The sequence below is a fragment of the Cervus elaphus genome, chromosome 19 (assembly GCF_910594005.1).
Source record: "Cervus elaphus chromosome 19, mCerEla1.1, whole genome shotgun sequence".
NCBI classification, from domain to species: Eukaryota; Metazoa; Chordata; class Mammalia; order Artiodactyla; family Cervidae; genus Cervus; species Cervus elaphus.
In genome coordinates, this window is record NC_057833.1 from 40,971,462 (window position 1) to 40,996,787 (window position 25,326).

Genomic DNA, 25,326 nt, shown 5'->3' on the forward strand with positions numbered 1-25,326 from the left:
TGCCATTAAAATAACAAAGGCTGGGTAGTAGGGAGGGTGGGGGAGATGGTTGTCAGCACTTAGTTGAATGTCTTTACTTGAATTTCATGAAATCTGTTCATGAGCAGCGATCACAGTTGGCTTAGCAGGAAACCCAGGTTTTGGGGTGACTTCCTTAAACAGAGCTCCGGCCAGGAATACCTGGTTGAGGAATGCAGGCTAGCGCCCCTCCCTGGACCAGGATTAGTGCTGGATAGGTAGTAATCCCTGGTAGACATAACCCACACACTCCCCTGGGATGTCCCAGTAACTGAGAAAGAGGCTGGCTCTAATTTCTAAGCATTGTCACCAGAATCCTAAGCATTCTCAATCATCAGATTCAAAATCTGGGATCCTATTACTTTGGAGAGAAAAAAGGTAGAGCTGTTGCAGGCTGAATGATTTGGCCTTGGTTGATTCTTTTCAATTCTGTGCTCCTTTCTTTTTCACTTGTACAGAGGAAAAAAAAAAACTATTTGAGTGCTTTAGGACCCCCAAGGTGCATCTTTAACCTGGTTAATTCCTGAAATGTTTCTTTTTTCTTTCTTTTGAGGGAATGGGGAGGCTGGTGATTTAGACTTTATTATTCTCCTCAGGCTTCCCAGATGGCGCTAGTGGTAAAGAACCTGCCTGCAATACTGGAGACATGAGACCTGGCTTCAGTCCCTGGTTTGGGACGATCCCCGGAAGAAGGCACGGCAACCCACTCTGTTTTCTTGCCTGGAGAATCCATGGACAGAGGAGCCTGGCAGGCTACAGTCCATGGAGTCCCAGGGAGTTGGGCACAACTGAAGTGACTTAGCATTCACGCACCCATTCTCCTCCTCAGGAGGACAAGGCCACTGCTTTTCTGTCCCCTCTCTGCCCCAGGCTCCTCACAGTTGGGCCAAGGCAAATCAGACACTTCTGCTCCTACCTGAGATAAGTCACTGTCCTTGATGCTGGCTTATTGCTTGGCTTTCTTCTACTTTTTCAGACGTATAAATCCAGTCAGGTGTTCCTGGAATCACAAATCCTTGTACAGGTTATATTAATAGCTACCTCCAGAATTCATCTTGGGGGAATTCCATTTATTTGGGGATGTTGAAGGAGAAAACCTGAGAGACCTGGGTATGTGAATAAAATAGATAAGTATGCTTTAATGAAAAATGCATATTTATAAATGACCTAATTGTAGACATTCATGTTTTTTAACTGAGTATTGTTGATTTACAATGCTGTGTTAGCTCCAGGTATACAACGCAATGAATCAGTTATACGTGTGTGTGTGTGTGTGTGTGTGTATTATTTTCAGATTCTTTTCTCTTACAGGTTATTACAAAATATTGAGTATAGTTCCCTGTGCTATGTAGTAGGTCCTTATTGGTTACCTATTTCATACATGAGGTTGTATCAACGTCACTGATCCAGTCCCTGGTGGCTCAGATGGTAAAGAATCTGCCTGCAATGCGGGAGCCCTGGATTCAATCCCTAGGTTGGGAAGATCCCCTGGGGGAGGGTATGGCAACCCACTCTACTATTCTTCCCTGGAGGAGCCTGGCAAGCAACAGTCCATGGGGTCACAAAGAGTCAGACAAGACTGAGAGACTAAGTCCACAGCACACAATATTTCATCGTATATATATATATATTGCATCTTCTTTGTCCATTCATCTGTCAGTGGACATTTAGGTTTCTTCCATGACTTGACTCTTGTAAATAGTGCTGCAATGAACATTGGGGTGCATGTGTCTTTTTGAATTAGAGTTTTCTCTGGATATAGGCCAAGAAGTGGGATTGCAGGATTATATGGTAACAAAATACATAAATATTTCAAATATAAATATACACACAAAGCAAAACTTGTTGTCCTGATAAGAGAGAAGAAACAGAGGAATGGAGCAAAGTTGGACTATAGACAGTGTGACTCACCACTCCATGATGGCTCTAAATCTCTAAGGAACTTGTTAACCTCGTGACACTCTTGAGGCTGGTAGAATCTCGCAGTGCTGAGCCCAGACTGCATCTGGGATGACTATGGGGGACCTATTCCAGCACAGATGGAGGCGTGATGGCAGAGAGAAGAGAATACAGAGGATATGCGAGGAGGATTTCAGACTTCCATACTGTCAGAGAGCCCCGTAGTTTTAACCAAGTGTTAGCCAGCTCTTCCAGGTTAGGGGCTGGAGGCCGGCAGTTGACATCTGAGTTTCACACACCATATAACCCTCTGTCCTTCAAACACACCCTCCTCTTCACACCTCATACCTTTGCACCTTTGCCAGGAATGTCCTCACCCACTCTCTAAGATGCAGATAGCCCTAAGATGCAGAGGCACCTTTCTCCATAGCTCTAACTTTCCACGCTCTCCAGCCTCTTTCTCCACTCACCCCTGTTACTTCCATCTTCTGTTTCCATTGTGTTTGTACATATTCTCCTCTTCTGGCTCTGTCACGTCAGTCTGCAGTTTTCCACTTCTCTTTCCATCACCTCCACTAGGCTCTGAGCTGTGGCATGTGTTTCGATGTGTGTCTGATTGTAAGTGTACAGAGCCGTTTCCATTCGTGCCTCACAAAGAACTGAAGTTACTCAGTCCATAAGCATTCACTAAGCACTCATGGATGACGAGGCTTCCCTGGTAGCTCAGACGGTAAAGCGTCTGGCTGCAATGCAGAAGACCTGGGTTCGATCCCTGGGTCGGGAAGATCCCCTGGAGAAGGAAAAGGCAACCCACTCCAGTATTCTTGCCTGGAGAATCCCATGGATGGAAGAGTCTGGTGGGCTACAGTCCATCGGGTCACAAAGAGTTGGACATGACTGAGTGACTACACTTTCACTTTCATGGATGACGTATGAGACGATGTACCAATAACAATGGATCAGACATAAGACTTGCCCTCAGACCTCAGACTTGATAGAAAAACAAGCAGGGCATCCATTCATCCATCTGAGAACTCGTTCATCCCATGCCAAGTGCTGTCCCTGAAGAGGAGGCCAGCACAGTCTCTGCTCCAGACTTGTTCACAGCCCAGGAGTGAAGACAGGAGAGTAAACGGTGATTCAGAGCAGCATGACAAACACTACAGAAGTTAAGAATGCCAGCATCATTGTAACCTGGACTGGGTGAATGGTGGAGTGTTTATGGAAATGAGTAAAGTTGATTTCAAGGAATCTAAAGTTCCCAAGTTCTCTAGTCAATATCCTTATCCTAATCAATTTTCCATATATTTTTGAGGAAATATCTTTAAAAATTAATATTTTGTGTGAGAAGTTCAGAAAACCTCTAAATTTGTTCCTTCTAAAATGCAAGAATAAGTTTTGAGTCTATCTCTGGCCCTGGCACAGGTTGAGTGTCCAATGTTCCACTGTGGGTATCCCTAGCATCTCCTGTCACTGTGCATACCCACTTGCATTAGAGGAAGTCAGAGGCCAAACACCCCAGATTCTCCACAATGGGTGCCCAAATTCATGACTGCCTTCCCAATCCTCCTTCTTTGACTTCACATTTGAATCACAGGGAACTAACATGCTCAGCTAAAGGGGGAGTAGGGGAAACCATATGGAACATTTGTAGGCTTAGATCTGGAGTCTTCTGGGCACTGGAGAAAAATTAAATCTTGTAGAGTGATTGCACTGGAAGGAATAATTTAGTCCAACAGCTTTCAGACTTCAATATATTTTCCCCTGAAATGAAAGCTTCAGAAGAAATCCAGAAACAGATAAATGAAATTTGTTTTGATTGAAATCGGTTAATCGTTTTCAAGAGTACACATTTGCCAACCATAAAGTCTGGCTCCCCATTTTGTAGATGAAGAAACTGCCATGCAGAGAAGGGGAAGAAATTGCCCAGGGCCTTGTGGCCCAGCTGGTAAAGAATCTGCCTGCAATGCAGGAGACCTGGGTTTGATCTCTGGGTTGGGAAGATACCCTGGAGAAGGGAAAGGCTACCCACTACAGTATTCTGGCTGGAGAATTCCATGGACTGTGTAGTCCATGGGGTCACAAAGAGTTGGATGCAACTGAGTGGTTTCACTATCACTAACCAGTGAGGGAGTGGGGACCCATGTTTCTTTACCCTGGTCCTGTATTCTCCCCTCCCCGCGCCTCTGAGTGAAATCTCCAGTAACAGACCAGAGAGCCCTGCCTGGCAGGGGAGGAGCTGGGAGGCAAGAGACCCTCCATCAAGTCCACTTTCCCCCAGGACACAGAACAGCCCCTCTGGCATGTTACCACTAATGTAAAAAATGTGAAATTGTGAAGAACTCTTTGCCAATTTTCTTATCTCAACTGGCGCAGGGGAGGGTTTGTTGGAGAGTTCTGAGGCGTTAGTTGTTGTGTATCCACTGCGCATCCCGTGGCTGTTCACAGAGACTCAGGAAAGGCTACACACATAAATTCACATAAATTACCTTTACGAAATGTCAGAATTAAAAGCAGAGTTTTATTTTGGGGCTGTGCCTCGAGAATGTTAACCCCTTCATGTGGGTAGAAATGTCACCATCAGAAAAACACAGTTGATATCTTTGAATGCAACCCAAGCCACAGGAACTCAAGTGCGGACTTCCTCCCCATCCCAGTAGCACCTCACCTGTGTGTGGGAAGCAGCTCTTATTAACAAACCACAGACTCTTCTAAGCTCCTGGTTAGTCCACAAGTACTCCTCGAGATACTGTATTTTTAATCTTGTGGTGGCCGTAATTTCATTATTTATTGTCTTTAATTTTCAAAAAATTAACTAAACTGAGGGTTCAGGAGACATAAAATCCATTGGGGCCTCAGTTTCCTTATTTACAAAATGTGGAGGTTAGAATAGATTGGTGCTCTCTAACGTGGGATCCAGCTTTCCAAGGGTCCAGAGGGATGGTCTTGGGAACACTCAAGTAGCTATTAATATTTCAAAAACTTTGTGGAAATCACAATACAATAGTATTGCATTAGAGATGCATAGGATTAAAAAATAAATTAAAAATATAAATAAATCCCATGGAGACTTAATAGAGATCTTAGGAGACAGATAGTAAAGGAAGCAAGGTGGAGGCTGGTTGTACAGGTTCTCCAGGGTGGCAGAGAGAGCAGGAAGCCAAGAAGGAATTCTGAAAACTAGATGGACAAAGAGCAAAAGTCATGCTGAGGAAATAGAGGGTACCTGACCTTAGGAAGTGGTTCACCAAGAAGCACTCCTGAGTTTTACCAGTATCTATATAATGTCAGTCCTGCTGTCTTGATCAGAAATGTGAAATATGATGCTTTTTGGACTTCCCAGGCACAGTGGTTAAGAATCTGCCTGCCAATGCAGGGGACGTGGGTTCAATCCCTTGTCCGGGAAGATTCCATGTGCCATGGAGCAACTAAGCCCATGAGCCAGAACTGTTGAGCCCGCATGCCCTCGACCCCATGCTTTGCAACAAGAGAAACCACAGTGATGAGACATCCACACCCTGCAACCAGAGAGTAACCCCCATGCAGAGCAAACAGAGAAAGCCTGAGTATGGCAACAAAGACCCAGAGCAGTCAAATAAAAAAATAAAACTAAAAAAATATGATGCTTTTTGTTACATACAAACTGTTCTTTATTAAACTCTTGTGAGAGGGAAAAAAATCCCCACTCTCCCCCTTTCTTCACCTCTGGCTGGCTTTGTGGCCACTCAATGTAACCAGTGACTCCTTTCAAGCTGATTATAAGTTCTTAGGATGGTTACTCATCTATTTCTCTGGGAAACATATATTTATTAGAGGGTGGTCAATTCTGGATCTCCCTTTGATTTTAAGAAAGCAAAAATAGTTACTTTAAGATTGTACAGTTTGTCTATAGGACAGAAATCTTTCAGTGGACAGTGAAACAGAATCTTCCAGAATAAGTATTACAGAGCCAGGTTCATTTTGTATGACACGAAGCAAGTAAAAATGCTGATGCCCCGAGGTTTGCAGCAAAGAGACGGTTTATTCACAAGGCAACCAAGCCAGACTCAGTTCTGCCTCCCCAAGTCAAGGGGCAAAATATTTATGTGATGAAGAATAAAGAGGTGCAGCGGTTGGAGATGTGGGGAATATGAGGAGTGTGAGGAAAGGCGATTGGAAAAAGGTGCAGCGTTCTGTGCGCATGCAGCTAGACTACTGGCTCAGGGGTAAAGAATCTGCCTGCAATGCAGGAAATACTGGAGGCTCAGGCTCAATCCCTCAGTCGGGAAGATCCCCTGGAGAAAGGAATGGCTATCCATTCCAGTATTCTGGCCTGGAGAATCCCATGGACAGAGGAGCCTGGTGGGCTACAGTCCATGGGGTTGCAAAGAGTCGGACTCAACTGAGTGACTGATCACCCAGACACACAGACAACTAGACTACAAGCCTCTGCATGCTCACAGTGGAGGCACTTAGCCCAAATCTGAGGGTGGAGTCTTGGCCATCTGGCGTCAAAAGGTCCCAAGTGGATGGACACTTGCACATGCCCAGTTGGAGGGTCAGTGGTCCTAGCCGGTCCCATCCAGTTCAACTTAAACTGGACAAAACTGACTCCAAGTTCCTGGAAAACATTTCAGCAAACCACTTTTTACATAGGCTACATGCTGTTCAGAGGACATGCAAATCTTAAACAACCTTGATTAGTGAAGCCAGGGCAAATTCTTGTTGTCTGACCAAAGGGAGGGTGGCACTTCTTTACGTATTTATTTGGCATTGCTGGAGGAGGTCCTCCAGAGGACATGGTGACTAGTTGACTAGTAAGTGAACTGAGCAATGGATGTCTCCTCATCTCCCCCACCCCCCACCACATCTTTGCAATGTACCATGTACCTTTCACCCACCATCCCCAAAGTGGGAGCCCTTGTCCAGAGGTCGCCTTGAGAGAGCAGTGTGGTGTTGAAACCATCTGGACTGAAGATGTGATTGGACCAGTTAAGGCCTCTCTATAAGCTTTTAAGTTTCCAGGAGGTAGGTGTGGAGATTCACTCACCTTGTGGCCACCCAAGACAAGCCTGGTTGGTGAGTTCTCTTGCTTATGAATTCTGCCACTGATCAATTTGGAGTGGTCTGCTTCTTCCTTTGGTCTCTTCTTGCCCTTTCTGTACGGGGGCCAGAAGCTCCTGACTTTGTGAACCAACAGATTTATTCATATAGTTTATTACAAAAGGAGTGCTAACGTGATTTAATTTTTTAAAAAAGCAAAAATTCACTTATGATCCCTCTACCTCAATAAATACAAATATTTTCCCTCTAGTCTTCACCAACATAAAAATAATTCAATCATTAGCACAGAAAATCTCTTTGCTTTCCTTGCCCCAAGAAGATACATCCTTTACTCCATGCTGCTGTATGCTTGTACAAATTATTTTAAGGGCTGTTATTTAAGGGTCTGCTCAGTGTCATTTAGGTAGCAAGGAAATTCCTTGACCATTGCATGTTTAGTGGGTTTCCAATTTTTCATTACTGCCTAGAATATGCAATTAGTATTGTAGGGCTTTACTTTCTTTCTTTCTTTCTTTTTTTTTTTAGAGTACAGTTCAGTTCAGTTCGGTCACTCAGTTGTGTCCGACTCTTTGCGACCCCATGAAGCGCGGCATGCCAGGCCTCCCTGTCTATCACCAGCTCCCAGAGACCACCCAAACCCATGTCCATTGAGTCGGTGATGCCTCATTATATTGTTGTAGCCACGTGTTCCGGGAACAAACTCACTCAGAAGGACAATGCAGATAGTGGAGTGCTGTTTATTACATCACTGGGCCCAAAGCAGAGTCTCCTCTTAGCCTAGGGCACCGACCAGTTTTTGTGAAAAACTTATATACCCTAAATGTATGTGCTCAAACCCACCTTACCAAATTCTCTGAAACTAGTCTGAACAAAGGAAAAGAAAGATACAATCAAAGTTAACCTGAGATTCGTATGCCTTAAGCCTAGGTAGTTAACAGCGGACAATTATCAATAGGCCTGTGGTCATACCCCAATAAGCATAATAGAATTTATGATTCTATTTGGTTACACAGATAATTAGGGTATTCGTTTAGGAGAAGGGGAGTCTAGGTATGAGCCCTGGGGCTCTTCCATGGAGGCGGGGAGTCTGGTTTTCCAGTTGGCATGTTGTCTCCATAGATACTGGGTATATAGCTCAAAGTCCACAGTCCAGCCCACAGTGGAGTCCTGCTTTCAAGATGGAGCCTGTTCTGCCTGTTTCCTCCTTTGGTATGAATTCCCTAAAATGAGAAAATCAGGTCAAAAAATATGGATGAAATTCTTTTCTAAACCTTGACCCTTTGTTTCCCTCAGAAATTATTCTGCCTTGACTCTCTTGGGCACCACAAGCTAAGATCAATTTACTAGGCAGTCTTAGGGAACAATGATCCTATTCAACTCTAAATGGCTCTGGATGGGTCTGCTGTGAGGCAGCCTAATTTATCCAGGCACAAAGCTTTTTCTATTTCAATGTATATAGTATGGTTAAGCAGAGATAGGATGGAATGTCTTATTGAACTGGGAATAAACAGTGTCTGGGCAGGTGGCATGGAGGGGGCTGCTTCAATGCGTGGCAGTCCTCTTATATCCTGGAAGTTGTTAAAGGGAGGTAAGTTCATTGTCCTTGTGAAGATGTCCCCAGAAACAGAGCTGGAATCCTTCTGGACTGAGGTCGCTGGGCTTAGCTTTTCCACTATTCACGGCTGTCAGAATTTAATGGCAGCGGAGGAGAGTTTCCTTCTTTCCTGGACCTCAAAAGCTCAGTCTCTAAGTGCTTTGCTTCTCATCCCCAAGTGTTTCCAGAGAAGACAGCCTGAGGGAGAGGAAGTGGTGCTAATTAAATCCTCCCTCTGTTTTCCAGGCACTGGAGCTTTTCACAGATGTCTGTTAGGCTCCAGTTCACACAGTGCGGCAAATACAGAAGCAGGCTTTCCTTTCCCAAAGGCACAAATCTTCCTTCACAGGTTACAGGGAACTCTAGAAACACACTTCCTTCCAAAAGCCTCTAAGAGGTGGCAGACCTGCAAAAATAGAGCATGCAGCTAACAGGGAGGCTACAATGCCTCCGTGCTCTTTCTCTCAGGCGCGCGCACACACACACACACACACACACACACACACACACACACACACAAATTCTCCTGCTTCTCCATGCGTGTCCTTGTATTTCTCACAGGCCAATAGCTTAAAAACTTATCTGAAAACTCAGCGAAGCCCTTCCTGTTGTGAGACAGTGTGCATCATGGCAGGCTTGTCGACCTCGAGTGTGGTTGGGAGTCCTGAGTGGGAGTCCACGTGCTTTCTCTACTTTCCAAGTGTGCCCTGGGATGCATGGGTGCATGCATATGCTTTCTAAGGCGCTTCTGTCATGTCCGACTCTCTGCAACCCTATGGATTCTATGGACCGCCAGGCTTCTCTGTCCATGGGATTCTCCAGGCAAGAAAACTGGAGTGAGTTGCCATTTCCTTCTCCAGGGGATCTTCCTGACCTTGGAATCTGTGTCTCATGTCTCCTGCATAGGCAGGCAGGTTCTTTACTGCTAGCACCACCTGTGCCGTGGACGGGGCAGGGGTTGGGGGGTGGCATCCCACCAACTCTGGGATCCACAGACAGATGGAAACAAATCCATCACTCTCGGGTTGCTGGGAGAATCAGAGGAAATAACCTGTAATGTGATCAGCAGAGGGCTTTTTGCTTGTGAGTCTCTGCCCAGCCATGTGTTCCCTCCACTCAAGCCCCTCAAGGTGACTGCGTATGTCCACATTTGCCTGAGACAATGCTGGTTTACACCTATCATCCTAGCATAAGTGTTAATAGCACTTTTTTCATGCTCAGAAGTATCCAGGGCTAGGCAATAAATTATATGTAGTACTATTTTACCACCTTTGACTACTCTAATTATTCCCAGTTTCAATAATGTAAGTTTGCTGTGGGTAGGCACCACTTCTCACCTTCTGTTGTTTCACAAGGAGGAAGGAAATGGAATTTGTGGGAGGGAGCCCTAAGACTAAGATGGCATTCCCAGTCCCATGGTGATGGTGGGCATGAGAACTTCTTACGTCATAGCGTTGGGCATGTGTGCACAGTAGCCGTTAACTATGTGGCCTCAGCTTGAGAAAGGCCACCTGATTGAGGACACTTTTTGCTAGCCTAGCATGTAGCTTCTATTTTGTTTTGTTTTGTGATCCTTCTTTTAATTTACAAAATATTAGTGAATCTACTGTGTTTCTATTTATGTTAGGTCAGAGGTAGTCATTGTAAGCATCCAGAAACTTACAAAAACAGAAAATAAAAATCACCTGTAACTCTATCATCCAGAGACAATCATTGTCTTTTTTAAATTGAGGTCTACTTGATATACAATACTATATGCATTTCAAGTGTACAACATAGTGATCCACAATTTTTAAAGGTTACCCCAGTTATAGTTATAAAATATCAGCTTTATTTCCTGTGCTATACAATATGGCCTCACAGCTTCTTTATTTTATACATAGTGGGTGAAAGTGAAAGTCACTTAGTCGTGTCCAACTCTTTGTGACCCCTTGGACTATACAGTCCCTGGAATTCTCCAGGCCAGAACACTGGAGTGGGTAGCCTTTCCCTTCTCCAGGCGATCTTCCCAACTCAGAGATCGAACCCAGGTCTCCTGCATTGCAGATGGATTCTTTACCAGCTGAGCCACAGGGAAGCCCAAGAATACTGGAATGGGTAGCCTTTCCCTTCTCCAGCAGATCCTCCCAACCCAGGAATCGAACTGGTGTCTCCTGCATTGCAGGCGGATTCTTTACCAACTGAGCTATCAGAGAAGCCCATACACAGTTGTTCAGTTCAGCTCTGTTCAGTCACTCAGTCGTGTCGGACTCTTTGTGACCCCATGAACCGCAGCATGCCAGGCCTCCCTGTCCATCACCAACTCCCGGAGTCCACCCAAACCTATGTCCATTGAGTCGGTGATGCCATCCAATCATCTCATCCTCTATCGTCCCCTTCTCCTCCTGCCCTCAATCTTTCTCAGCATCAGGGTCTTTTCAAATGAGTCAGCTCTTCACATCTGGTGGCCAAAGTATTGGAGTTTCAGCTTCAACATCAGTCCTTCCAATGAACACCCAGGACTGATCTCCTTTAGGATGGACTGGTTGGATCTCCTTGCAGTCCAAGGGACCCTCAAGAGTCTTCTCCAACACCACAGTTCAAAAGCATCAATTCTTTGGTGCTCAGCTTTCTTCAGAGTCCAACTCTCACATCCATACATGACCACTGGAAAAACCATAGCCTTGACCAGATGGACCTTTGTTGGCAAAGTAACGCCTCTGCTTTTTAATATGCTTTCTAGGTTGGTCATAACTTTCCTTCTAAGGAGTAAGTGTCTTTTAATTTCATGGCTGCAGTCACCATCTGCAGTGATTTTGGAGCCCAGAAAAAGTAACTGATACCTCATAATTCCTTACCCCTATCAGGTCCTTTTCCCTTTCCCTCTCCCCATTGGTAACCACTAGATTTTCAGAGATGATCATTGTTACTATTTTATTTTACTCCTTTTCAGAGTTTTTTTCTAACCTCTCTCATACCATACATATATACACGTATGCAAGTTTAGGTATTATGTCTTCTTCCCTTCCTTCCTGCCTCTCTCATTCCCTCCCACCCTCCCTTCCTTCCTTCTTTCTGAATTATTGTAACAAATTTGAATAACATTTTTCATAATATTTTATAACTTATTTTTTCCATTAGCATTACATTTTGGACATCATTCTGTAGTAAAAATATATTCTCACATTTCTGATGATCAAATTATATTTGTGCGGTATAACTTGTCTTAGCCAATTATCTGCTGATGGATATTTAGTTTCACTATATATATTTTTAGTATTAGACACAATGTTGTGTGAGTGTCTAATGTTGCTATTACATACAATGTTTTGCTGTTAGACATGAAGTTATGTTTTCTTTTTTGCTATTAGACACAATGTTGTAATGCATGGCTTTCTATATTTACATCTTTAGGCATTTGTCTAAATTATTTCTTTAGGATACATTTTTACTTTTTAATTTATTTTTTACTTAAAAAATTTCTTTTTGAAGTATAGTTGATGTACAATGTTATATGTAGCAGGTGTACAATATAGTTATTCACAATTTTTAAAGATCATATTTCATTTATAGCTATTATAAAATATTGGTCATATTCCCTGTGTTGTACAATATGTCCTTGAGGCAACATTTTTAGAATTGCAATTTTTCAGTTAAAAAGAAGCACTCAGTTCTAAGTGCTTCTGTGCCCTATTAGTAAGAAGTACATAAGAAAGTGCATTATCATTGCTTTTAACTCCTAAATAAGCTCACAGGCTGGTAGACTTTCAAGAAAAAATACTACAAAAACTTGAAGAGAAATTGTCTAGTGATAATTTCATATTGTTCTTTCCTTGTTCACCTTCTTGTTCCATGGAATTAAAGATGGGGAAAATGGAACTACTTGTAGCTTCTTTTTTTCTGTCCAGAGAATCTCTGCTTCTGTCTGGTAAATGTCCCCTGATGATCATAGAGTCTGTGTTACTGAACTCCATCCGTCAGTGCATCTGTTCGGTTAACATGAGGTGGGTTTGTCAGTTTTAGGAGCGTTGGTTGTTCATCATGAACTTTTTTTGCCATAGTTAAGACACATAGTTAAGACTTTTTTTTTCCTGAGAATTTTGTTTCTTTGTTTTAGGCTAAAGAAATGTCAACAACTGGGAGCTTTGAGGGATTCCAGCCTGTGTCTCTGAAGAGAGAGGAAGATGACCAACCTTCTGAGACAGATCAGCTGTCTGTGGAGGAGAGGGAGCCAGACACAGAGGTCCCAGCGCCAAAGCAGATTTCAAGGCTGCCAAGTGTGATTGAATCCACTCTCTACCCGAATCCCTATCACAAGTCTTATCTCTCACGGAAGTACTTCGTCACTCGGGTAAAATCATAAAACCTTTAGTGTTCTTAAATACTGCATAAGACTTCATTTTAAATTCCTATTATTCTTCCATATGCCACATTTTATCAACTGTTTTCACATTTGTTATCTCATGTAATAACTACAATAACTGTGAAGTAGGCATCTTTTTTTTTTTTTTAGATTTATATAGTTTTATTATAGTAACAAACAGCTGTTACAGTGAGATCTACAAACATATACAGAATTATTATATTTAAATTCATATAGAACAGTATTTACATTTTTAAGTTACTTTTGAAATCAGAAGATGAAGTACAGATTAAGTTTTACAACAAAGAAAAGAAAAATACACAAAGACAGAAACAGAGATGAACAGTAAAAATACAATTATCTGTTCTTGACACAACACAGGGCAACTGTCAGAAAGCTACATCTTCTTAATTTGACTGTCCAAATCATGAAAGTATGGATGATTCAGTGCCATTTTGCCAGAAATTCGTTTGGCAGGATCATAGATTAACATTTTCGAGAGCAGATCCAAGCCATTTTCATCCAAGTTTTTGACATGGGATGCTAAGCTTCCTGGTTTCCACTTGGGAAATGTATTCTTGTAGTCCTGTAAAGATTCTACTTCTGGCCACACTTCATTATTGGGAGTGCCCAAAGCTCTGAAAATTCTGAAGAGTTGATCAATTTCTGAATCCCCATGAAAAAGTGGTTTCTTAGTTGCTAATTCAGCAAATATGGTACCTATACTCCAAATGTCCACTGGAGTTGAGTAGCGAGCTGACCCCAGCAATACTTCTGGAGATCTATACCAGAGTGTCACTACCTCATGCGTATATACTCTAATAGGTATTCCAAAAGCTCTGGCAAGGCCAAAATCTGCCAGTTTAATTGTTCCTTTATCATCAATCAACAGATTTTGAGGTTTTAAGTCTCTGTGGAGAACTCTTCTAGAGTGACAAAACACAATCCCTTGTAGGATTTGGTACAAATAACTCTTAACAAGTGAAGAATCCATGAACTGACCAGGAGGGATAGAATCCAAGTATTTCTTGAGATCCATGGAAAGGAATTCAAAGATGAGATATAACCTGGAATCCTGCATAAGCACATCTTGAAGACTGACTATATTTGGATGACGAAGCTCTTTTAATAGAGATATTTCCCGAATTGCAGTACTAGGAACCCCTTCCTCTTCACTTTCTAGTCTGATTTTCTTCATGGCTACCACTTGACCTGTAGTTTTGTGTCTACCCTTATACACAACTCCATAGGTACCTTCTCCAATTTTCTCTATTTTGGTATAGTCTTCCATACTTAATCAGTGGGTATGGTAGATCCCGACTTATATCCCGTGGCGAAAGCTGCGGCGGCTACCTCGTCCGCGACGCTCTCCCCTAACTTCCAAGCGCCAGCTCTGGAGCTGAGTGCCTGAAGTAGGCATCTTTATCTCAATGTTACAGGTGAAGGAGCTGAATTTCAGAAAAGTTATGGGTCTATTTTGACCACCAGAGAAGCAGGTCCTCCAGCTCCCATGGGTCTTTGGCTCCTCAGTTTTGTATTCCTGCTAAACCTGACCTCAGTAAGTTAATGCTCCATGAAGAGAAAACCAGACTTGCTAGAAGAATATAAAGCTGGGAGCCCAGAGGGAGTATTTGCTCTATGTTAGGAAAAGACATGCGTGATGGAAGAGAAAGCCTTACTGAGAATACCTGAACCTCAAGGGTATACAGGGCATGCTGATAGTACAGTGTAGGGGCAGGCACTTCATTCCAAATAGAGAATTGCAGTCTGGAGCTCAGTTCTTCTCTGTGCATCAAAGCTGGGGAGTAAATAGATGGGTGCATAATGAGGGTGGTGTTTACATATCCAAATGTTAAAAATATTTCAGACTTCTCACATTTGGATCAAGTAGAAACATCCTTGGTTTCTAGTACCTTCCTCTGTCTTGAATTCTCCTTCCTGTTTATAGATCTGCTTTCAGTTCAGTTCAGTTCAGTCGCTCAATCGTTTCTGACTCTTTGCGACCCCATGAATCGCAGCACGCCAGGCCTCCCTGTCCATCACCAACTCCCAGAGTTTACCCAAACTCATGTCCATCAAGTTGGTGATGCCATCCAGCCATCTCATCCTCTGTCGTCCCCTTCTCCTCCTGCCCCCAATCCCTCCCAGCATCAGGGTCTTTTCCAATGAGTCAACTCTTCACATAAAGTGGCCAAAGTACTGGAGTTTCAGTTTCAACATCAGTCCTTCCAATGCCAGGACTGATCTCCTTTAGGATGGACTGGTTGGATCTCCTTGTAGTCCAAGGGACTCTCAAGAGTCTTTCAATTTCATGGCTGCAATCACCATGTGCAGATCTGCTTTACCAATCCTTTAACTTTTTTGTCAGCACACTAGCAGTGAGCTCATAGGCTATAAACAATTGGAGGCTAAACTGTGGATTGTACACTGTGGTGGCAGAGACCACCTGAATTTTCATGCTTACATGGAGCATCTCTTTACTGACTTTTTTTTTCAACTCAACCGCCTAAATAAGTGGTGGCTAAGAGTTTGAGGCTATTTATAATGTTTTAATTAATGAACTTGGATTTTCTAGCTTTTAAAGTTAATCTTTGGTTAAGATAAAGTTGTAACTAAAGAGACTCTGTGTGTGTGTGTTTGAAAACATATATCCACATTACCCATATTCAGTGAGTCTTAGCTATATCCAGTGACTCATATGTGCAAAGTGCTGGCATGTTCCTTATTATGTGTGTGTTTGTGTGTTTTTGCATATGTAAAGCAAATGGCTTATTTTCCAAAGCATGTTAACTTTTTTGAATATGTAAAGTTTAGTTGTAAGATATATCTGGGATAAAAATTAAAGCATCCCTTAGAATGTCCATTTTTTTTGATAATGATGATGTATCTATCAGGGTTAGATGAGAGAAGAGCAGTGATGAATGATACAGAATAAGAGATGTATCATTGGAAGCTAGTACAATTAAGAGAGCTGCCTGAGAAATCTATGCAAAACTGTTGTCTTTGCATCTGTTGATGGGTCTGGAGGTGTTATACATCAACCAACTGGCCGTTGTGTAGTAGAACTAGGGAACAGGGGAACCTACATGGACGAATTAGAATTCCTTTTGATCCAGCAGCACTCACCACAGAAAAATGGAACCTGTGTTGGTCTCCCACCAGGTATGGACTTGAAGATGTGAGTCATTTTCAGGAAAAGCCAGTGTTCTCCACTGAGTGAGCTGCACACTTACTCAGTTCAGGGAAGGGGGATCTGAGGGAGGAAGTCTGACTGTAACAAAAGAAGCTATAGGTCCAGGGGCTTCCCCCACCCCCTTTCATGCCATCAGGAAAACAAGAGATCAGCAGCTCTGAACAATGGGGTCTGATTGGTCTGCCCTGATCTTCAGCAAGAACACGACTGATGTTTCACTTCTGCCTTTCAAGTCTGACACAAATGTCTGTTGTGGCCAACACTAATTTGGAAGCAGATAAGAAATGGAATTCTAGAAAATGTAATTACGGCTTAGCTAAATTGACACAGATCTGTGGTTTACAAGGATTCTGTAAATTCTCATAAAGTTACAACTGAGCTTTTATTTATTTGTTTACATGATGCTTTGATTTGTGTGGCTCTGTGTAGCTTATGAGAGACAGTCCCCTGGAGCAGCACTGTGAGGTAGGCAGAGAAAGGCTTACCAGTCTTGTTTTAGGAGTAAATGCATTGAAGCTTCAGAGGAGTTAAGTGACTAAGTCATATGATATTAGTGTAAGAGCTGCAGCTAGACTCTCTTTATCTTCTAAGTCTGGTGGTCTTTCTACCATAAAGTACAATTGAACTTAGGATGTATTAGTAAAGGTTTTCTATCACTGACTCTGATTCTTGTGAAGAACATCTTTTCCACCAGGTGTATAGAAAACAACTTTAAGTTCTCAAGAGCTTGGAAAGGAAAACCTTCTAACTTTGTCAGTGAGTCTGAAGTAGACACGAGGACTCTTTAGGAGGTAATGGTGAGGGCTACAGTCCCAAGGCAGTCAGCATTTACTTTCCTTCAGACTAAGAGATAAAATATGAAGATTTTTTTTTTTTTTAGCACATGAGTATAATGACTGTGCTTTAATGCATTCTAGGATAATGAAAATGAGATTGTTGGTTCGACAGAAACAATGATAAATATTAGTTCGAATAAATAACGGAACAATCTGGTTTTACTACCTTGTAAACCACAGATCTGCTGATGTGGTGGTAGCTGAGGAAATGGGAGGAGACGTGTGTGTGTGTGTGCTGTATATGTATACATGAATTTCTTCTCTTCAAAGTATGGATAAAATGTCAGTTTTATCCGAGAGTTTAAATAAGCTACTTCTTAAAGTGTTCTTAGTACAGTGTGAGACACATCTATTAACATTTCAGAAACAGCATCTCTTGCTATTCTAAACACTTTCTTCCTCTTTTTTTAATTTTTTTGGTTAATTTGGCATTCACATTTCTGTAAGTGGTAATAAGAAATGGCATTAAGATGCCCATGACCTCACCATGACCTCTAAAGTAAGATATAATTGTAGACATACAGGGTCTGTAGCAACAAAGAGATTTAAATGAAGGAAGCTAACTCATTTTCTCAAGGGATAATTAAATCAGACCAGGACTGTGAATGACTCAGACCTATGAAACATTCATCACATCACAAGGTATCACTTCTTGGAGCTGAGAAGAGATCTAGTCCAGTGATGATCTGGTGCAGTGCTTCTCAGCTTTTCCATGCAAACAGATTACCTGGAAAGCTTGTTAGAATATTGGTCTGATTCAGTAGGTCTGGGATGAGGCCTTAGATTCTGCATTTATATGCATTCTATGGAAATACTCATGCTTTCTGTCCACAGATCACACTTTGAACACCAAGTTGCTAGTCACCACTCTCATTTTTAGTGGCAACTAAGACCCAGAGAAGGGCAGAAGCTCACCTGAAGTCCTAACGCTTAGTGCACACTGACCTGCCCAAGAAGCTAAGTTCCAAAGTTGGGTTTAGAGTTGATGTCTCCCAATTCCCATTCATACTTCTTGATCCCATGCAGTGACTTAAAAGAAATCAATTTATTACAGTGTGAGAATTTTAAGGCTATGTTGCAAATGCAAAAGAGCGGTAAGACTGAGTAGAAAAATTCCTTGGCCTTGCATTTTATCATAAGGTTTTAAAGTGATTTCACTGGAAGTGGTTTATAATTCCACAGCTCAAAGTTAACAAAAATATGTAAATATGCTTTTATACATTTTGGTGAATATCCTTTCTTACTTTTGTCTTACATGCACATTTTATTGTGCAAAATATAGGGTTACATCTGTTGTGTGTGCTCAGTTGCTGAGTTATGTCTTACGCTTTGCAGCCCCATGGAGTGTAGCCTACCAGGCTCCTTTATCCTGGGGATTCTCTAGGCAAGAATACTAGCATGGGTAGTCATTCCCTTCTCGAGGGGATCTTCCCAACCCAGGGATTGAACCCAGATAGCCTGCACTGCAGGCAAATCCTTTACCATTTAAGCCACCAGAGAAGTATCATGGAAATGTAGTACAATTTATTTAAGTTTTGCTGAATACTTAGGCTGCTGTTTGTTCATATCTTTTAACTTGGAAGGGAAAGTTATTCCTTGGCTCACTGAGGCAGATGGACTCAGTTTCTTAGCTGCCAGGTATGGACACCTAATGCTATAAGAAGAGAGAGGATCAATTATATGAGTTTCAATTTGGATATGGAAATAAAAGACAATTTAGGGCAAACAAGCAGAGAAGGCAATGGCACCCCACTCCAGTACTCTTGCCTGGAGAATCCCATGGACAGAGGAGCCTGGTAGGCTGCAGTCCATGGGGTCACGAAGAGTCGGACATGACTGAGCGACTTCACTTTCACTTTTCACTTTCATGCACTGGAGAAGGAAATGGCGACCCACTCCAGTGTTCTTGGCTGGATAACCCCAGGGACAGGGGAGTCTGGTGGGCTGCCATCTATGGGGTCGCACAGAGTTGGACATGACAGAAGCAATTTAGCAGCAGCAGCAGCAGGGCAAACAAGAGACATTTTAGCATCATAACATTGTTCATTAGATCACATCTCTGAATATATGGTCATAAAACAAGTTAATCTGGTCCCTTAAACCTCTTATGTTATTTTATGGGTCACTCTGTGTTGTTGCTTTCTTTACTCAATCTTCCAGACAAGTGTTTATTTATTGCAACTTTGCCCTTCTGATACGGCTTAGCGACATTCTTGCTTCAAGCCAGGAAGGACCTCAGAGAATATCTAATCCTACCCCTAGGACACACAAATCTGATGTGACTTCTCTTCTTTGGCAACTTAGGGACCATGGCAGGCCTGGAACCCAGGATTCCTGGCACTTCATGCCAGCTATCCACTGCCTCTGACCTTGGACAATGAATGAGGAGTCACGTAATGAGGGCCTGAACCAGTTGGTATCAGTCTGCTTGGATAACCTTTTCCTCCTATTTTTGTTCATTTGCTATTGTTGGTTAGACATGTCTAAAAATGGCCTACTGCCTTCTCTCAACAAAAGTACCCCTCAAGGCTAATAACTTGAGGTATATTATGATAATCACTTTAGTTGTGGAGAGTGATATTCAAAAGCAACTTCTTATGAAAGGAACAATACTTGATCTGCATGGGGAAAGATATATTTAAACTCCCTGTAGGACTCTATATTTGCAGATACCTTATCAGAAAGTTGAAAGCGATTAGAGATGGGGAATTATCTCTAAATTTATACTTGAGAATGTAAATTACATACAAACTAATGGGACTAAAACTATTTGATCTTTTAATATTTAATTAATGGTTCCCCATGGCCTTTTTATAGTCTGTGTTCTATTGTGAGCAACGAGTCTTTAATAAGCAGGTTTGGGACTTCCCATTGTGTGGCAAGATGTCATTGCCTTCATGACACTAATTTGGCTTTCATACTCTCCTTTTCCCTCCTCTCTTACTATAGGCTTCCCCGTGTCTTGCTCTTGTACTGGGAACAACTAAATATATTAGTTGTATTGTTATTGTCTGTGTGAGCTTCCTTCTGGCTTAGAAATTATATATCTCACTGGGCAGAAGGTTTCTGGATTTCCCTCCTTACACTGAAATGCTTTGAAGATGGTAATAAAAGTTGATGTTTCTATCTGAGCATAGATCCTTAACAATTATGAGATAAGAAGTATTTCTTTCATTTTCAGAGAGAGACAAATTTGCCTGAGCTTTATGAATCAGGTCCAATTCAGAACTGATTTTCTTACCTTATGAATTTACCACAAAGGAAACCCTTTTTGAGGATGTTGATACCGGCAAGAGAGAGCTGACTGTGTCGAAGTCCTTAGGAGCACTCTTTTCTACTCTGTCCTTTCTTCTCACTGTCTGGCTAAAGAATCCATTACAAGGGAAAATGTTAATAGCGACATAAATGTTGTTTGTGTGACAATTGGCTCCCAGGCTAGTCTAGCTCAAGGAAATTCAAGCAGGCAAATACATATGTCTTTTATATGTATGGTTGAGTCACTCTGCTGTGTACCTGAAACTATCGCAACACTGTTAATCAGCTATACTCCAAAATAAAATAAGTTCAACCACAACAAATATTTATGTCCTTGAACTTTCCTCAGTACGTTTGTTTTGACTGAAAACTATTTAGGGCTAGACATCAGAGAAGCTATTGCTCATTGTGTCATGTAGTGACTTAAAAATAAGGATCCCCTAATGATTTTTTTCTTAAAATTTAGAATTAGGAATGCATGTGTACTCTCTAACTAAGCTTTCTTTGATCAGATGATGAGTACATATCTTTCCAATAAACTTTCCTTTGAGTCTCAGGCTACAAGGAGTCTCAGAGCTAATTGTTCTACCGCAGTAATCATCTGATCCCCTGATTCTGGTACAAAGGTTTCCCTTCTATATAGTATGAACAAGAAGAATGGTAACAGAGTCTTTTATTCCACAGTGTTATCAATGTTTTTGGCATTCCAAAACAGCTCTGTTACAGTTAATGGTATCTCATCTATCTAACAAATGCATGTAGACTGAATTGTGGAATGACAAGGTGACTTGAGGAGGGTCTCATAGCAACCAGAAAGGCTGAGATTTAAAAACCTTGTCCTGGACACAAGTCAAAAGGTTCACACACTTTATTGTATTTTTGACAGTAAATGACTGAAGTTAATGTATCATAGTAACCAATAGTAACAAATGGAGAAGAGTAAAGTACTTTCTCAGGACATGATGCATAACTGTTCCATAAAGGCGTGATCGATGTTTCTGCTGAAGGTGAGAACTCAGGCAATGAGTACCCGGATAGGACTTCAGAGATTTCCAAACTGTTCTCTAAAGAATACACTTTACTTTTAACCTTTAACTTTTGCAAAGGTGTATAGTAAAACAATGGGCTTCCCCAGTGGCTCAGCAGTAGAGAATCCAGCCGCAATGCAGGAGGCTCAGTACAGGAGGATGCGGATTCAATCCCTGGGTCGGGAAGATCCTCTGGAGTAGGAAATGGCAACCCACTCCAGTATTCTTGTCAGGGAAATCTCATGGACAGAGGAGCCTGGTGGACCGCAGTCCATGGGGTAGAAAAGAATTGAGCATCCACACAAGGATGCATAGTAAAACACCACCTGTATACACTGTGTCCACCATCAAGTTTCTTCCCTACCCATAGGGACTACCTGTTAACATTTTCTATGTATCCTTCTAGAGTGACTTCAGGTGTGTACGAACAAACAAAAATACTTATTCTTATCCATTCTCCTCCTTTTTACACAAATGATGACATATTTGCCCTTGCTTCATAGTATGTTTATTCATTTTTTACATATTTGTCATATTTCATTGCATGTGTGTGCCCTATGATATACCTAACAAGTCTTTTATGGATAGACTTTTGCATGGTTTCCAAGTTTTGCTATCCACAAACCAGGCTGCAGAGGAAATTATGCATATGTCATTTTGTACATATGCAAGAGTGTCAGTAGTATAACTTCACAGAAATGGAATGTGTGGATCAAAGGATAGATCATTTTGATAGATTTTGCTGATTGCCTTTCATAGAAAAGACAAGTTAAGTTTTGAAAAATTCTACATTCTTTTATTTGTCTTTACATATTTTTGGCAAAGTGCCTGGTATAAAAGCATTCAACAAAATGCTTATTTCAGGATTATTTCATTATTCTCCAACTCTACTTTTAATTTTTTTTTTCTTCTGAAAGGTATTAGTTTCACTACCAAGTTATATTAGCTTGAAGAAGAAATTACACGGATACAGGAAGAGAGACAGGAAAAATAGCGATGATGAATCATCAAAGAAAGTATCATTTTTCAGAGAACTTTGACCATTGAGCCTGGTAGAGTCAGGCTGCATCATGGAGAGCTGAGGATGAGTGATGAGAGAATTGTCGCAGAATCCCAGGAGATTTCCATGAAGCATAGACCGGTCCTACCTGCTGTGCTGTGCTGAGTCACTCTGTCATGTCTGATTCTTTGCAACCCCATGGACTGTAGCCCGCCAGGATCCTCTGTCCATGGAGATTCTCCAGGCAAGAAGACTGGAGTGGGTTGCCATACCCTCCTCCAGGGGATCTTCCCAACCCAGGGATTGAACCCAGGTCTCCCTTGTTGCAGGCAGATTCTTTACCGTCTGAGCCACCAGGGACTGGATCAGTGATGTTGATACAACCTCCTGTGTCAATGGGAGCACAAAGCATATTTAATGAATGTCCCAGAACTTATTGATTTCATAACATATCAGGTTCAGCAGGTCTGGGGTGCTGTATTAGCTTTCTGACAGCCCTTCAACCAGCAGTAGAGGATAACAAAGAGTCAGAAATCATTCAGTCTACTGGCTGACTGTCCAATTCAACAGGAAACTTGTTAAAATTGAGAAATCAGAATCTCTCAGTGTAAAGGTTGTGATTATATTTTCTTAAAGATTTCCAGGAGGTTTTGATCATCAGCTTGGCTTGGAAAGCTTTGGTTCAGTCTACTCATTTGTCTTATAGATAAAGAAATGGAGGCCAAGGACAGTAAATCATTGTCTAGAGGTCAAAGGATTTATTCATGACAGATCTGGACTATGAACCCAGGTCACCCAACTCTGAGTAGTTGTCCTGTCCATTTCCAGGATGACTTGGACTGTGTGGAATGAATTGGGAGGGGGAAAAGTGAAAGTGTGAAAGTGAAAGTTGCTCAGTTGTGTCTGACTCTTTGCGACCCCATGGACTATACAGTCCATGGAATTTTCCAGGCCAGAATACTGGAGTGGGTAGCCTTTCTCTTCTCCAGGGGATCTTCCCAATCCAGGGATCGAACCCAGGTCTCCCATATTGCAGGCGGATTCTTTACTTCTTTTCCTATATTTTACATGTGGACTCATGTTTCTTAACCAATGGACTCTATGGTCAACATTTTTCAAAGCCTTTTATCAAAGACTGAGAAAATAAGCAACCCCAAATCCTACAACCCACTCACCTCTGGGAGAAAAATATATTTGAATGGGTCTTGGCCAGGCTAGTGTCCCTGTTTCCTTTTAGGAAAGGTCTCAAACTAGGAGAATTAGGAATGCTAATATTTATGGAAGATTAGGTGTTTAGTATAAATCCCTATTACATAGAGACTATACGAGAGCTTGTAACATACTTGTTCCAGGGTTGGGCGTGAGATCAGCACTGTGTCATATACCTGGAGGTGGAATGTCTAGGTTTCCTGTCTTGTGTCAGTCACATCTTAGCTGAGGGAACTTGACAAGTTACTTCCATACGCAGACCCCTGTTACCACACCTATAAAAAGAAATGGCTTATAATTGATGAGCCCTGAGCTGTAGTGGTTCTATACACTGGAGTTACCCAAGATGCTTTTAAAAATCCTGATGTACTGTTATGCGAATCCTACCCACTGAGTATCTGACATAATTGGCTTTGTGTACAGCCTCGGCATTAGAATTTCCCAAAGCTCCCTTGGTGATTCTGATGAGTAACAAAGGCTGAGAGTGCCTGCCTAGAGAACAATTGTTCTTACAGTAGAGTCCCACACCGATATCATCACCCAGGAACTTGATAGGAATGAAAATTCTCAGGCCCACCTTGGAACTACTGAATCAGAAACTCTGGGGACAGTGCCCAGAAATCTGTGTTTTAAAAACACATTTTAGGTGATTCTCATGTGCACTGAAGTTTAAGAATCACTAAGCTCAAGCGTCTATGAATTTCTTGTTTTTTAGTCACTAGCTGTGTCCAACTCTTTATGACTCCATAGATTACAGTGCCTCCCCTCCCCCCACCCTCTCGCCAACCAAAGGTCCTCTGTCCATGGAATTTCCCAGGCAAGAATACTCCAGTGGGTTGCCATTTCCTTCTCCAGGGGATCTTCTGGACCCAGGGATTGAATCTATGTCTCCTGCATTAGCAGGAGGCTTCTTTACTGCTCAGCCACTAGGAAAGTGAATTTCTTGTTAAGGAATGTCAATCGATTTTTAAACTAGTGGAAGGCTCATAGTAGGAATACCTGCTTGGAGAATGGTGAAGAAAGAGAGGTAAGGAGACAAAAAAGTTCATTTCTCAGAACCAGAACTATAGTCAGAACATTGAAAGGTTTTTCCTTTATATTTTACTGCCATGTACTGTTTGAAGAAAGAAAAGTGAAAGAAAGAAAGTGAAGTCGCTCAGTCGTGTCCAGCTCTTTGCGACCCCATGGACTATAGCCTACCAGGCTTCTCCGTCCATGGGATTTTCCAGGCAAAGGTACTGGAGTGGGTTGAGAAAGGCTTGATTTAAAAAAAAAACAAAAACATACTGCTAAGTGCATTGAATTTCATTCTAAACATATTTGTTTATCAGAAAAACTGGCCCTCTGAAAACAGTGATCTTAATTTCTTTGAACAAGTGAAAGTAAGATTATGAAAGTCTTATTAGGACCTGGATCACTTTTGTCCCATGCAAGGAGAGCAGCTTAGTAAATACCAGAATTCAAGACTAAGCTCTCTGGCAGGCAGTGCCAACAACCAACAGGTTACTCCAAGAACTATCTTTTCTGGTCAACTTTCTGGAGGAGTTGCTGGGATATAGTAACTAATTGTAAGCATGAAGGGGACTCAGTCTTCTCTAAACTAGGTATTTTCTTCTTCCTACTCAGCCAGGGGTCATTGAGACTGCCATGGAAGACTTGAAAGGCCATATTACCAAGACTTCTGGAGAGACAATTCAAGGCTTCTGGCTCTTGACAGAGTGAGTAATTATGACTAAGTGAAGGGCAATGGAAATCTAGCCTTTTGTTTGACAACACCATAATAGAATAGAAGATGGCCAGAATTTCTGGAAGAATTTCTTCTGGTTACAGAGAGATCATCAGTTACTCTCCTGTTGGAGAGTAAAGTCTTGTGGTGCCCCATGGCTGATGTTATGACCAAGTTTGACTC

General features: G+C 41.9%; 2 protein-coding genes across 3 annotated transcripts in view; one reads left to right on the forward strand and one right to left on the reverse strand.

Moving 5' to 3' along the window:
• The window catches only part of TPRG1 (tumor protein p63 regulated 1), a 171,425-nt gene that overhangs the window by 38,627 nt on the left and 107,472 nt on the right, over positions 1–25,326 (forward strand). For both annotated transcript variants that reach the window (XM_043875115.1, XM_043875117.1), the window contains 2 exons: positions 12,651–12,884; positions 25,044–25,135. In XM_043875115.1, coding sequence (XP_043731050.1) covers positions 12,660–12,884; positions 25,044–25,135 — 317 coding nt within the window. In that variant the 5' untranslated portion in view covers positions 12,651–12,659. The remainder of the gene's footprint in view (positions 1–12,650; positions 12,885–25,043; positions 25,136–25,326) is intronic.
• Positions 13,031–14,303, reverse strand: LOC122675922 (cyclin-dependent kinase 1). Its single transcript, XM_043875114.1, has 2 exons — positions 14,250–14,303; positions 13,031–14,212 (listed from the first exon to the last, which is right to left on the reverse strand). The coding sequence occupies exon 2, from the start codon at positions 14,185–14,187 to the stop codon at positions 13,294–13,296; it is 894 nt and encodes a 297-aa protein (XP_043731049.1). The 5' UTR covers positions 14,188–14,212; positions 14,250–14,303; the 3' UTR covers positions 13,031–13,293.